General features: G+C 38.3%; 1 protein-coding gene across 1 annotated transcript in view; it reads right to left on the reverse strand.

Annotated features, from left to right (window-relative positions):
• Dpp10 (dipeptidyl peptidase like 10) overlaps positions 1-16,165 on the reverse strand; it is a 706,326-nt gene that overhangs the window by 542,280 nt on the left and 147,881 nt on the right. Inside the window, exon 3 of the mRNA XM_055601904.1 lies at positions 7,820-7,915. Within this exon, the coding sequence (XP_055457879.1) occupies positions 7,820-7,915 (96 nt within the window). The remainder of the gene's footprint in view (positions 1-7,819; positions 7,916-16,165) is intronic.

Consider the following 16,165-nt stretch of genomic DNA (forward strand, 5'->3'; position numbering starts at 1 on the left):
TATATATATATATATATATATATATATATATATATATATATATATATGTGTGTGTGTGTGTGTGTGTGTGTGTGTGTGTGTGTGTGTGTATTAAATTCTTATAGAATAGATAAAATATTAAAAAATGTTTGAATCTAATGTTTTAGAAGATAAAAGCAAAGATGAAAGATAATTTAACTGACCACTAGATGAGGTTGAAACGAGGACAGGAGGTGTCCAAAAGCTTTTATAACTCAACCAAATTATGTTTATAGATGAAAGTCCTAGCCTGTTAAAGTCATTGAACTCAGACAAACAATCACAGCATAAATTTACTTGCTTGCATTTCTCAGCGCTGGAATCTCTAATCATAGTAAATAATATTGGTGTTGTTTAGATTAATGTCCTTCATTTTTCATAAAAGTGATAACCATGACTTTTCCATGCCTCTTTAATAACACAGATATTCTTCCTGGGAAAGAAATTGTGGAGATTTATAGAGAAATATCAGATCCCCAGATCATCTCTAGAGACAGACTGCAGATTTCTTCCATTTAAAGATCTGTGAGACTTCAGACACCCAAGATACAAACATATCTGTGTCAGAGAAATTCGGTATAATAATTGCATGTAACTCCAGCATTTGGAAGGCTAAGACAGGAAGTTTACCATGAGTTTAATGTGAGCCTAGGCTGCAGAATGCTGTAGTGTTTGTGTGTTGGGGTGGGGGGAGGTGCTTATTTTACTTTCTTCTGTGTTGTGATAAACACCTGACTAAAAGTAACTTAGGGGAAGAAAGGGTTTATTTGGCTTATACTCCCAGGGCAGAGAGAAGTCAGAGTCTTAAGACCAGGAACCCAAAGGCAAACCTGAATGCTTTTCCATGAAGCACTTCTTTGCTCCATGGAACTAAGGTACAATCATGAATAGCAGAAACCATAGAGGATGCTACTTGATAATATGCTCACAGGCTCTTAGGCGGCTTTGAGATCCAGCCCAGCGCCAACTCCAAGGACTGTTGCCAGCCACGGTGGGTAGAACCCTCCGATATAAATTAATATCCAACACAATCCTCCACAGAAATGCTCACAAGTCATTTGGCTCTGGTTAGCCCCTCAGCTGAGATATCCCTCCTCAGGTGACTAATTAGTGTCAAGTTGACAACTAAGCCAACTAGGACAGTACAGTCCTCATGGGAAGGGATGCACCTCATGGCTGGTAGAGAGGAGAACAGTGGCTGGCATGGACATCACTGTGAAACGAGTGTGAGTGAAGACACAGAGCAGAGAGGTGTTGACAAACTCTGAGAGATGCAGTCATTTATGTCCCTGACATATAACATGAGAAGAAACTTGGCAGTTCTTTGCTGGAGGTCAGACATATGTGTGACAGTAGGTTGCGGGGGATTAGAAATCCACGTGAAAAAAGAAACTGTGAAAGAAGTGTTTTTTTTTTATTAGTAGCTTCAAAAACGGTGTGCACAGTGTATTGAGGGAAGAAAACTGAGGAGAAAAAGGAAAATGAAACGAGTGATTATCTGTGTAAGTCCCTGCCTGCCGTGTAACAGCTCCCAAGCTACTGACTGTGTGAAAGTCACTATTGTACGCAAAATTTCCTAAAAAAGATGTCATCTCACATTTTGAAGCTTCTGCACGACTGCTTAACTGATAACAACTTCCATGTCAGTGGAGAGGTTGGAATGTTGCAGGTTCATGACCCTAAATTACATTTTTCCTTGGGTTATCTTTAGCTCTGCTAATGGCCACTTGTGCCCACCTATGTGTCTGACCTGACACCCTTACAACTAGCAAATAAAACTTTTCTAATGTATGTCGATTCTACAAAACCCTAGTTTCCACCAACCCAAAGACTAAGAATAGACAGCAACTGGGGCCTCTAGATCAAATTCCCCTGGTTTTGATGGAACTTGCCTTGCTAATATCTCCACCAGCATATTTTAAGAGTATCTTCTTCCCCCTCCCCTATTCCTCAGAAAAAGGGATCCCCCGTTACCATCTACCTAGCTCATCAAGTTGTATCAGAGCTGAGAGTGTCCTCTTCACTTGTGGCCTGACAAGACAGTACCTCCAGGGAGAAATGAAAAGCTGGCAAAAAAAAGTCCATGTCAGAGAGAGACCCAGCTCCCCTTATTAGGGAACCCACATGAGACCTGAACTGCCTATCAGCTACATCTTTGTAATGGGGAGAGAAAGAGGGAGGTTGGGTCTGGGAGGTGAGGAGTGGTAGGCCTAAGACCAGGTTGTAAAGTAAATAAATAATATTTTCAAGTATCTTCTTATATTTATACCTTGTTCTGTTACTGTACAAACTTAATCAAATAGTTACCACATTAGAATGTGGAACTTGGGATAATCGTAATTTGTCTTCCTGGACCATGGTCACTCATTCTTGGGTGCAGAATAAGTTATCTCTTACATTCTTTGAGATGGATGTTCCATTTTTACATTAACACTATTGTTTTCTTTCTTTAATAAATCATTATTACATGATATGTTATTATATACAATAAATCGCTATGCTAATAAATCATTTAAGGCACATCAATTTTAGTGGTGGCATATGTACCTGGATGTACCTTGTGAATCTGGTATATTCATCATGGATGCACTAAGAGCTTTGTAAACAGGAGGGTAACCTGATGATGAAAATAGGTTGAGCAGCACTGAATACCTACAAGCAGATCAAGGCAGACAACATTTTGCCATGAAAGTGGGAGGAGCTCACAAAGCTGAAGCCCCAATGCTCGCGCTCACCAAAGTCCTCTTACCAGCTAATAGCCGCTAAGCTGAGAGTGGGAGTTTTCTGTAGGGTTGTGGCCCTTGGTAAGCAGCTACACTCCTGTAGATGACTCCACACCAATGAGCACATAGGCATCTGTGACTGGACTTGACGGGTGTTCAGCAATAAACACAAAAGGGACATAAGGTAGAACACAAGTAGGGGAATCTGGGAGTTGTAAGAGGAAAATATGGGGTGAATTTTATCAAAATATGTTTTGTACATGTATGAAAAGTTCAAAGAACAAACTTTATAACATTGCAAAATAAAATAAGACAGGCTTTGTTTAGACCCTGTATCTGAAAAAGCTTATAGATTCAATCTCAGGTTGGTGGTTTCTGGATAAATTCAGTGTTCCATGCTGTTACATGCAGAATGTGTAACCTCATCTATCATAGTGCTTTAGAGAGAAAACGTTCAGTATTAGCCCCTTCACTAATGCTCAAATTGATCACCAAATAAATGTGCTGTGCTTAACAATTAAAAAAAAAAAAAAAAACAGATTACTTGCTTTCAAGGTGATGTTATAAATATGGAGATTTCAAGGACAAAAGGAAACTTGGAACAAGCCAGTTGTTTGGTTAACCATGAACCAGCACCCATCCAAGGTTGTAACGATACCCTCAGATACATCATTCAAGAAGCCAACATATACAATGACAACACACAAGCCAAGGCCAGCTAGGCACCCTCATTCTCTTGACCAGTAATGCATTAAGCGTTTGTAGGGTGACCTCCAAGAGGTAGATGAAGCTTAAAAATGAGCTAAGCTTGAATTCATTCCGGTGATTTTTATGTTAAGAAAATTGTATAAGTAAAGGGAAAGCCCATACTTCACGTTTCAATATAATTACAGATAAGGAGTTCAAGGTTATCCTCTCTCTGCAGGTGGCTCCCACTCAACTATTTTGGCCCTTTGTGGAATGTATAAATAAAGCAGCTAGTGACTGCTAGCAAGGAGAGTGAATTTGAACAGAGCACAGACCCATTCACTGCAACTTCTCTGCTAAAAATGAACCTTTCATTTTTAGCTGGAAACATTAGTAAGTGTTAGAAAGGGGTAGTGATCAGTGGGAAAAATCAATATACATTCTGTAAATGAATGGAACTTTTAAGGAAAAAAAAACAACTACTGTTTTAAAGAAATAAAATGGCCAGTTTTACTATGTTAATCCTGTCAAGCCATGATCATGGGATATCTTTCCATATTCTGATATTTTCTTCTAATTATTTCTTCAGAGACTGGAAATTTTTTCATCAAGTCTTTGACTTGCTTGGTTAGGGTCACACCAAGGTATTTGATGTCCTTTGTGGCTATAGTGAAGGGTATTGTTTCCCTAATATCTTTCTCAGCCCTTTTGTCTTTTGTATACAGGAGGGCTACTGATATATATATATATATATATATATATATATATATATATATATATATATATATATATATATATATTAGTTAATTTTGTATCCAGCTACTTTGCTGAAGGTGTTTATCAGCTGTAGGAGTTCCCTGGCAGAATTTTTGAGGTTACTCAGGTATACTATCATATCATCTGCAAATAGTGATACTTTGAATTCTTCCTTTCCAATTTGTATCCCCTTGATCTCTTTAAATTGTCTTATGGCTCTAGCAAGGACTTCAAGAACTATGTTGAAGAGATATGGAGAGAGTGGGCAGCCTTGCCTTGCTCACTCATAGGTGGATATTAGATATATACTATAGGATAAGCATAATAAAATCTGTATACCCAAAGAAACTAATCAAGAAGGAGGACTATGGCTAAGATGCTCAATCCCCATTCAGTAAGGCAAAGAGGATGGACTTCAGAAGAGGGAGAAAACAGGAACAGGAAAGGAGCCTACCCCAGAGAGCCTCTGAAAGGCTCTACCCTGCAGGGTATCAGAGCAGATGCTGAGACTTATAGCCAAATTATGGCGTAGTTCAGGGAATCTTATGAAAGAAAGGGAAGATAGGAAGACCTGGAAAGGACAGGAGCTCCACAAGGAGAGCAACAGAACCAAAAAATCTGGGCACAGGGGCCTTTTCTGAGACTGATACTCAAGGACCATTCATGGAGATAACCTAGAACCCCTTCACAGATGTAGCCCATGGCAGTTCAGTGTCCAAGTGGGCTCCATTGTAATGGGAACAGGGACTGTCTTTGACATAAACTGATTGGCCAGCTCTTTGATCACCTCCCCTTGAGGGGGTATACAACCTTACCAGGCTACAGAGGCAAACAATGCAGCCACTACTGATGAGACCTGATAGACTAGGATCAGAAGGAAAGAAAGGAGGACCTCCCTATCAGTGGACTGGGAGAGGAACATGCATGGAGAAGGGGGAAGGAAAGTGAAATAGGGAGGGGAGGAGGGAGGGAGCTACAGGGAAAAACAAAGTGAATAAACTGTAATTAATAAAAAAAGTGGGAAAAAAAGAAAGAAGAATATTCTAAAGAAGTACATGTGTCTCTCCATTTGACTATGAAATTATTAAAACAATGGTCCCTAAAGTAATTAGAATTTCTTCATGAATTTTATGCCAGGAGAAGGAAACAGCTGAAGCCTGCTGTCACCCAGGAGAAACTTGTCTCAAAGGAAAGAGAAGTGATATCCTCCTTACAATCTTGCAGGAGATACTCAGACCCAGACAATCATGAAGGAACAATGGACAAGATCTCTTAGTTGCAAACAACCCTCTTTCTGTTTATTTAAGCCTAAACCTGATGCTAAGACCTTAAAGATGTACTTGGGATGGGGCACGGTTTTAGATTTCCTTGTTCTTCTTCCCCAAGTGACCACATTGAATAAATAAATCTCTCTCTTTTCATTTTGCTATTACTAGTTTGTTTACTCAGATTACTAGGCTGGATAACTGAACTGGCTTACAGGGAAATGTCAGGACCCAGACTGTGACCATCCTAACTCTAGAATTACTACTCTGAGCACAATCCCTGTCTGATAACTACAGACAATAAAGCAGCACCTTCAGTGGTGTTTATACTGACCGCCTGCTTTCAGAGCTTAGTTTCTGCATATTCCTGTGTCAAGGCTTGCCTTGATATCAAATCATTTTATAAGCACTATGTCTCTAATGATTGGAATGCTACAGTTGTGGTGACCCTGCAGAGTTGTCCCGTGTACCAGCTTAATATCAGTTTGACCTCAGATGGCTAAGGAAATTACTAAAAATGATTAACAACAAATACTTGATTTTCAAATTTTTAAGAAGTATGAAAGCAAAATTTGCATCCAAAATATTAAGTGTAGTTTTAGCCTAGCATGTAATTCTCTGCTGGGATGTCTGTTTGTTCCTTGGGCGTTATGATACAGTGTTAATTGTACAGAAAAGAAGAATTCATTTTTTAAATAATATTTTATTTTTATTAATTACAGTTTATTCCCTTTGTATCCCACCTGTAGTTCCCTCCCTCTTCCCCTCCCAATCCTACTCTCCCTCCCTCATCTCCTCCTATGCTCCTCTCCAAGTCCACAGACAAGGGAGGTCCTCTGTATTTTTAAAAAGTAGAAGCAAGGCTGAGAAGGATGTTGAAGGCCATGTTTTTTCTTTTTCCTTCCATTCTAAAGTCTGACTTCAGAAATATCTACATTTTGATTCAAATCACGCTTAATAAAAGAGGACAAGTCAATATTTTTAGTTTAAGAATTTGCAACGGCACTAATGATTAAAGCATTAGGAAGTTATTATTTTTATCAAATCATTTGATGCAAACATTTGTCGATGATTATTTGGACAATTACAGAACTGCAGCTACATACTAGGGAGAACAGTCAGTGGGTGATGTGTACATCCAGACAGTTCTTGGTAATAATGTTGTACCAGACTTTTTTAGAGAATATACTGATTGGTGCTTAAACTATACAATTTAAATAATCATAAAGAAAGGGCAAAATTCATTAAATAGCTGATATCAAATTTGTAAAAAAAAATTACAAAGGAAAATACAAAAATAGATTAAGGAAATCCCTACATTTTAGCCTCTACCTAATATCCAAACACTAGGACACACAGTCATATTCCAACCAACATTAACTGACACATTTTCAGGAAAAAAATGGCAGAATGTGTCATCTAAGACATTCATTCATTTATTTAAAACATACATCCATGTTCTAATTTATTTTCAGGAATTATTTATAGGTCAGATAAACAAGTTTGATTTGGCCCTTGACCTTATGAGGGAAAAGCTATTTTTAATAGTTTCCAGAAATTAAGGGTTAATTATTAAGATGTTATGATAAAGAACTTGCAAGTAAAAAACGTCATGCACCAAAACTAACCAGATGTCTATACATCTCAATGAACATATTCCTATACACTTAGAATAGTCATTCTGAAGTTGCATTAGAATATTAGAGAAGAAAGAAAAAAAGAGTATTAGAGAAGAAATGGAGCATAAATATGATCTTTATGTGATTAAAACACAAAGCTTTTGGTCTAGTATGAGCTAATAAAAATAAACAAAGTGTTACATATAAAGAAAGGGATTATCAACAATTAACTGCTTTCAACCTGAGATGATTAGCATAGTAAGACAATTTGAACACTCAAAAATAAAGTTAAGAAAGAAATAGGAAAAAAAAGAAAACTTTCAACTATCCTCCCAAACACACTTTTCTTGGTTAGTTTAGAAAGTAACTCCTCTAACTAGCTTCCATTAAGAGAAACAAAAGCTCAAGTTTCCACACATAGTGGATATTGTTTTATTTTCTTATTTTAATAACAAATATTGACTTGAGGAAAGCTGAAGCCGTTTCAGTTCTGTGGCAGAAAAAAAGGACAAGGAAAAGCAGAGCCACCACAGTCAGTGTCACGTGTAGAAGACAGCTGTAGCTACACTGATTTATTGTTGAGAAATTGGTTCTCTCTAGGGTGAGCCTATGTTTTCTGCTGATAAAATAACACACTTGTGAATCTCAAGGAGTTATATCTGAACAATCACTTCAAGCATCATTTTTTTTTTATAATTTTAGTTAAGGAAAATTCAACACTAGCAAAATACCTGAAAAGTACTACACCTACCATTAATCCACCGAGCTTCTGGATTATGAAGTCCAAAACCTTTCTCCAAAAGTTCCTCTAGTGACAGTCTCGTTTCTGAAGAATTTGTTAGCTCATCTGAGAAGAGAAAAAATACAAAGTCAGGAACATCTTTGCTCTTTTTCATACAATAATAAGACATAAGATTTAAAATATTTTGCTTCAAAAAATATATTTTAACTAGACATCAATCTGAAGTGAGCATTTGAAGTAGACTTTGGCATTAAGATTGTTTCATAGCTGCGTAATCCCAGCATTCTGGGAGGCAGAAGCAGGTAAATGGTCTACAAAATGAATCTAGGACAGCCAAGGCTGCACAAAGAAACCTTGTCTTGAAAACGAACAAACAAAAAAATAAACAAAATAACAACAAAAAAAGATTGTTTAATGATCTTATATTTTGTTTTGATTTTTAAGGAAGGGTTTTTTAAAACCCAGACTGGCCTTGAACTTTCAATCATCTTGCCTCCAACTCCCAAATATTAACATTTTAAGAGTACTCTACCACATCTGACCTCAAGTTTTTAAATTAACCGTAGGGTTTGAATATGTAATTGTTTCAGTTTGACGTAAATTTAATAGATCTATCCCAAGTTATGATTAATACACACTATATAAAAGCAGCCAAGAACTACTGTTTTTCACTGTTAAACCAAACAAATACTTTTGGTGTTTAATCATAAGCCATTCTTACTTTTCACACTATTTAACATTAAACTTAGCCTTTTTGTGAAAAGCTAACAATTAGAGAGGTGGGGACTGTCAAAGGTAAGAGAGAACATTCTAGTAAAAGACAATTCAAATTAAATAGAATGAACACAAAATTGTACCACACAGTCACCACCTGGCAACTGTTAAGCAAATCCGAGACTTGAATACCAAGTTCAAAGTGTAAAAAGCTATGAAGAAAACAAGTATCACTCATTAACCATTGGAAGAACAGCATGATTCGATTTTCTTTTTACATTTCAACACCTAGAAATAGAAAGCTATGGCTTGAGTTACAAAGTTGCATTTACAATACCCCTTTATATTCAAGGCCTATGGACAGCAATTTGTCACTTTCTTGCAAAATAATAGCATTGTTTATTTGCTGAGTGAATTCTTTTCGGTGACCTTTTAGCTGTGCCCTTCCCTCTAACTGAAAACAAAATGTCAAAGACATGTACTAATCTCACTTGATTTTATCTTTTAAAAGTTCAGCACTTACAGCACCAAGAGCTTGCTGAGACTTCTCTGCAGTGTCTGTGCAGTCACTCATTTCAAACGCAGTCCAGTGAATCCACTAACTAACACTATGATTGCCAAGATATATTTTTTTAAAATATGAGAATTATCTAATTTCTGCTTTAGCACCACTCATAATTACATGCAGATAGAAAAAAATCATAGACAAAGATCCTATTATTTACAGAGCAAACAAAAAGGTGGAAATTTCAACTTTCTTGGGGACTCAGTACTCAGCAGTTCAGGGCACTCGCTGACTTTCCAGAGGACCCGAGTTTGGCTCTCAGCACACACACAGGACTTCCTGTAATTCTAGCTCCACATTATCTGATGCCCTCTCTTGTCCTCTATGGGCATGTACACACATGTCACACACACACACACACACACACACACACAAATAACTCTAAAAATCATCTAACTTTCTGAATTCTAAAAAAAAAAAATGTTCAATTAACAAGTATTTGTAAAGCAGAAGACCTACCCCTTCAGAGGAGCTAACATTTACAAAGCAAAGCCTATGATGGAAGGGAGCCTTAAGGACGCAGGGTGCTGAGGGAGTTCAGAGACACGTGGAGATTCTCTTACACCAGATATCAAAGAAATCCTCAGAAACACACTGATTGCCATTCCCTACAAACATTCAGACCATTCAGATACTATGAGAGTCAAGTTAAAGAACCCAACATACTTTTTTTTTTTTTTTAATCACTGGCAGATTGGACCCAGGGACTCTCACTTCACTGGCAAGTGCTCGATCTCTAAGCAAGTTTTACACACTTAGGACGATGAATATACACGCATGAATATATGCATGTATACACACATGTGCAAAGGTTTATTTGACCTTGCAAAGAAACTATACTACACTAAATGATCTTACGTATAAATCATTCAAGTATTCGAAACAAGCATTTGTAGTCCTCAAATAGGTCTTTTTCTTCTTTAAATTTATTGCTATTTCTACTTGTGTGTGAGTGTGCGCATTCGTACATGTGTCCAAAGAGGCAAGAAGAGGACATCTGATAAGCTGGAGGTAGAGTTACTAGGGCTTGTCGAGACCTGAACTTGGGTACTCGGGAAGATCAGCAATCACTCAAGTCCCTTAAAGCATGTCTTTTTTATTATTATTGTTTATTATAATTTATTCATTTCATATCGCAGCTGTGGCCCCCTCCATTGACTCCTCCCAATCCACCCTCCCTCCCTCTTCTCCCCCATGCCCTTCCTCTTGTCCTCCCCTTATAACTGACCCTATCCTATCAGGTCTTGTTAGGGCTGGCTGCATCATCTTCCTCTGTGGCCTGGCAAGGCTGCACACCGCTCTCCTCCAGGGGGAGGTGATCAAAGATCCAGCCACTGAGTTCATGTCAGAGACAGCCCCTGTTCCCCTTACTAGAAAACCCACTTGGAAACTGAGTCTATGGACATGGAGAGGACCTAAAACATGTCTTTTTACATGATCTTTTTACATCATACTGAACCTCTTTTAGCTAGGAATCTTTGTTTATATACACACACACACACACACATACATACACACACACTCAGAGACATACACAAATGCATATACATACAGAGACACACAAAGAGACACATGTACACAAACACATACCGACAGACACACACAACACACATACACACATGCACACTGTAGCATCTGAAAACCTTTCAATGTTTTCAGTATTAATGCTGGGAACAAGTTACTATTCTCACATTTTCTTGCATTGGAATTATTTCATTTTATTTTTTACGTACTTAATTTACCTTCCTATTGGATTTAATGGTAAAAGCTTGATATTATTAAGAACAGAATTCTCCCAATGCAACTGACTAGTAAAGATAAGGTTAGTGACTGTATATACTTTATCACAATTTTTCAAAAATTGCATATATGCATGAAACTCTGCAGAATAAAGGAAAATTATTAATAAAAATAATGATGATTGAATCTTGTACTTTTCTGCACATTCAGTAATAGCATACTTGCATAGATTTTCATATTCTGTTTTTACTATGGTTTTAATCATCTGTTGTTTAATGCATGTTTTATGTAATTGTAGGTTCATATGCAATTCTAGTGGAAATCTATCCTGCACATGTCCTGCGCACTCTTCGGACAGCTTCCATCCGTGAAAATAATTTTGCTGAATAAGAACATAAAAGGGTATTGATAATGGTTAAGTTTCAGGTCCCTTGGTGATTTCATTACATTTACTTCTATTCATTTCTCTTTGAATTTTGTTCTATACAATTGACAACACCCACATCAGTCAGGATACAGAAGAGAGTCATCACCAGGGGCTTGCAGATCCTGTACCTTGCTCTTGTTAACTCCACCCACCTATTAACTGTGCCAACCAGTGTTCCCCATAGACGACTGCAGTAAGCATGTTGGAGCGGTCCCAGTAAGTCGAGCTCCCCAGCCTTCCCTTACATAGGAAGGCTGAACTTCATATAGATACTGAAGACCCATGAGTATGAACATGAAATGAAACTGCTCATCGCAACAAAGGCAGCAATGTGAGGGCGATGGAAGATGAATAGGAGTCTAAGTGTCATGAGGAAAATGTGTTCAAAGTCATTATGACTGTAGACAAAACCCAGTACCATGAGCGAAGAATATGTCAAGTTAAAATTATAATAAAATGTTTGTGTTAGTTCTTTTGTTTTGATAAAGGAATATAACAATAAAATGACTCCAAACAAAATTCTGCTATACCCATATATCAGCGCCTTTCTCAGCCATCATTAGAGAAGCTTTCTCTTGTAGTCTACAGGGACTACACAGAGTGAAGATTGTGTAGTCCTCCATTCTAATTGGGTTGTCTTCCTCACACCCCTCCCCTCAGTGCTGAGGGAGTTACAGCAAAGCAAAGACAAAGCTTCTGTCTGCCAGAGGAGATGGACCACACAACACAACCCGTGTGTGTATTCACAGAAACTGAGGCAGCATGCATTAGGCCTACACACAAAGGGCTCCAGGGCTGGACTGGGGAAGTGGACGTGGATTTCTATCCTCAATCCACAAGCTCTCTTCATTTGACATATTGCAAAACAGTTTTCTCCGGTGGAGTCTCATTGAGGATACAAATCACACTTAGGGGCAGACACGTGCCAAGCAGTACTTACCAGCACAAATAAACTCAACAGTATTTTCGTAGACATTTTGTCTCATGTTGCTTTGTTTCGCAATTCTTTTATTTTTATTTTTTTTGTCTTACTCATCCCTTTTTACAAAAAGAAATTTCTTACTAAACTATGTTCATTTGTTCTGTGGTATAAAATCAAGATATCTCTTTATTGCTAAAAATCTGCACTCATGGATGGATGCACAAAACAAATGTGAAACAATGAGTAATCTTTTTAAAAAGGAAATAGGAAGCATGTATAAGCCCGTATGGAAACCTAATTCTTCATGAACTTATGTCATAGTCAGACATGAGGAGAGGTAACTCAAATTACTTAGTATTTCATATATTTTAATGAGTGTCTCAGTAGTTTAACCTCAAAGCTAATTTACAGCAGAGAATCTTAGAGATGTCATTCATTACCTCAGACACTCCAAATAAACACTACCATGTAACTCACAAAGAATATTAGATTGTATATCACTCCGGCATGCGAAGATCCTTACTTAATACTTCCACGGAGTGGCTTTCAATTACCCTTAACATCAGAAAAATATTTGCTAAAATTATATATTTACTTCTTTTGGAGCTTACCTTTAGAAGTTTGTTTATTGTTTAGTGTTTAAATACAAGGTATCTGCTGTGGCTAAATTAAAAATATGTTTAAAACGTTCATATATTGGAAGAGTGATTCTCTAGAGCACCAGTGCTCAGAGGAGGAGCTGTGGGGAAATGATTGGGTCATGAGGACTTTGACCTCATCCATGGATTCATCTAGTGCTCAGTTTATAATATGCTAGGTGATTAGTCAGGGGTGATGGAAACTTAAAGTTCTGACCTACTTGAAATGTACGGATCTTCATTTCCTAACCCCAGTTTCCCCCCACACATGGTCTTTGCTTCTCCTCCCTTTCTCTTTTTTTTCCTTTTCTATTCTTTTCCATCCCCTGCCCCTTTCTTTACTCCTCTATCTCCTCCACTCTTTCTCCTTCTTTTACTCTCCATGCCTCTCCGTTTCCCCTCTATTGACTGTTTCTTAGCCCCTTTTCTCTTGTTCTTTCTCTCTACACCTTCATTTATACATTCTTTCACCTTTCCTTTTATGCCCTTTCCTTCTACTAACTTGTTCTTTCACAATATCCTACAAAATGAAAACTTTCCTTCCTGGAAGGGGGGCTGGCTGAGAGTCAGAAAGTTCCAAACTGAGGCTTCACATGCTTGAGAGTGGATATTTAAGGCTTTGGAAGGAATCAACTCAAGTAAATCAAGAATTTCCTGAAAGCTGAAAGACTCACAAGCTTCTTTTCTCTACAAGGTTAACTAAGCAGTAAGGACGGCTGGGAAGAGGAAACTAATTTGTGAAAACGCCTACAACTTGCTCATGGAGCTCCTGAGACACTGCATTTGGGAGTCCTTACATATGCTGGCGTGGGCTTTTGTAGCTTCCACTGCTTGTCACTAGTGTTCTGAGACGAAACTCCTCCTCCTTCTATAACTCTCCTCTACGTATGTTTTTCCATGCTGGTTTGTCCTTAGTCCATATCTGGGATGAGGATATGCTTAGCCATGCCTCTGTAGGAAAAGTCACCCACACCAGTGGCAAAAGGTCAGCAACAACTGCTTGCCCCCCACACTCCTACCTAGCATGTCTTGCCTTATAAAACTCCAAAAAATAGGAATACCACCGATCCTCATTTATAAGCCTCTAACTCTATGAGAAATAGAAGTATTTCCTTTTTTTAAATTTGATTTTCCCAAGAATATTGACCCAGTGATTGGATCGTGGGAATTCAGATTCACCCATGGACTCATCCAGTGGTAGTGAAATGTGAGAGATCAGGGTGATGAAAACTAAAGAGGCAGGCATAGTTGAAGGGAATAAACAGTCAGGGGTAACCTCTCTCCTTCCTCCTCCTCTTCTTTCTTTCCATCCCTTCATTCTTCCATTCTATCAAGTCTCTTTCTCATCTCGCTGTATCCTTTTCTTCGGGCCACTTATTGTATACAAATGCCTTGTAGGTGGAAGGTGGCTTAGGGATTTGATGCTGTGAAGAGATACCATGACTACGGCATCACTGATAAAGGAAAAGATTTCATCAGAACTAACTTATAATTTCAGAGGCTTAGTCCATTATCATCATGGCCAGAAGCATGGTAACATGCAGGCAGACATGTTAGTGGAGAAGGCACTGACAGTTCTCCATTTTGACCCACATGCAGCTGAAGGAGACTGTGTGATACACTGCATGTAGCTTAAGCATAGGAGACTTCAAAGGCCATCCCCACAGTGACACATTTCCTCCAACGAGACCACACCTACTACAACAAGGCCACACTTTCTCATTGTGCAACTCCTTATGGGTCAAGCATTCAAATACAAGTCTATAGGGGCCATACCTATCCAAACCACCAAAGAAGGCTTTCCATCACAGTGGACAGCTCCTTAAGACCCAGAAGGTTCTAAACTGACAAATAAAGTAGCTCACTTATGTCTATGCATGCCTGAACTTACACACACACACAGGTATGCTATTAAATTTATTAATATTTCTAACCACGTAAGACTATGCTATGGTTATGAACACCATAACACTCCAGAGAAAATAATAATAATAATAATAATAATAATAATAATAATAATAATAATAATAACAACAACAGAACTACAAGAAAGATTCATAATTTAGAAAAAACTGCAGGGTATAGAAGTTAAATTGTTTGTCTCTTGTGATGGGAATAAGTACTAGAACAAGAACTGAAAAATTCACTCCATGTTCTGTCTTGGGCTTTAGCCTGTATTTTAAAATCATAGACTGCTATTGGTATTTCTGTTCTTCCTTCCAAAGAATCCAATCTTGCTCTTAAATAGCCTTTTAAAGTGAGTTGGCTGCATAATTGTAGAAAAGAAAAGTTACCTCCTTCAGTATTGAACAGATGAAAAACTAATTGATAGGCATTCAGGTCTATAGTTCTCTTCACTGAAAATAATTGTTACTTTTAATCTGTCTTATTCTTGATATCAGAGGTTCAGAAATAATTCTCTTAATTTAAAAACCCATTTGAAATAATTTCCTGTTAAAATATGAATAAAAGAAATAATCTAATCAAGTTATTGAGTATCTTGCCACATCCACTAGCCCTACCCCACCACCAGTGAACAAAGCCAGTCTGTTTCATATGCAACAGATTGTCCCTCCATTCATCTCCTAGTTAAAATGCAACTCCACTGCCTTCTGGTCAAGCTTAATATTTCTGTTTTATTTTTCATTTTTTTATTTATTACAGTTTATTCACTTTGTATCCCAGCTGTAGCTCCCTCCCTCATCCCTTCCCATCCCACCTTACCTCCTTCTTCCCTTCCCGTTCCCCTCCCCCAATCCACTGATAGGGGAGGTCCTCCTCCCCTTCCATCTGGCCCTAGACTATCTGGTCTCAACAGGACTGGCTGCATTGTGTTCCTCTGTGGCCTGGTAAGGCTGCCCCACCCCCCTCAGGGGGATGTGATCAAGAGCCAGCCACTGAGTTCATGTCAGAGACAGCCTGTATTCCCTTTACTAGGGAACCCACTTAGAGACACAGCTGCCATGGGTTATCTACATGAATGGTGCTTGGATGGAGTACCTGCCTCAGAAAAGATTCCTGGGCCCAGATTTTTTGGTTCTGTTGCTCTCCCTTTGGAGCTCCTGTTCTCTCCAGGTCTTTCTATCTCCCCATTCTTTCATAAGATTCCCTGCACTCTGCCCAAAGTTGGCTATGAGTCGCAGCATCTGCTTTAATACACTGCTGTGTAGAGTTCTTCAGAGGCCCTCTGTGGTAGGCTCCTGTCCTGTTCACTGTTTTCTCCCTCTTCCATTGTCCATTCCATTTGCCGTTCAGAATGAGGACTGAGCATCTTACCCAGGGTCCTCAATCTTGCTTAGATTCTTTAGGTGTTCAGGTTTTAGTATGTTTATCCACTATTACATGAATA

This window comes from Psammomys obesus, unplaced genomic scaffold, assembly GCF_907164565.1.
Source record: "Psammomys obesus unplaced genomic scaffold, mPsaObe1.curated_primary_1811, whole genome shotgun sequence".
Taxonomy (NCBI): Eukaryota; Metazoa; Chordata; class Mammalia; order Rodentia; family Muridae; genus Psammomys; species Psammomys obesus.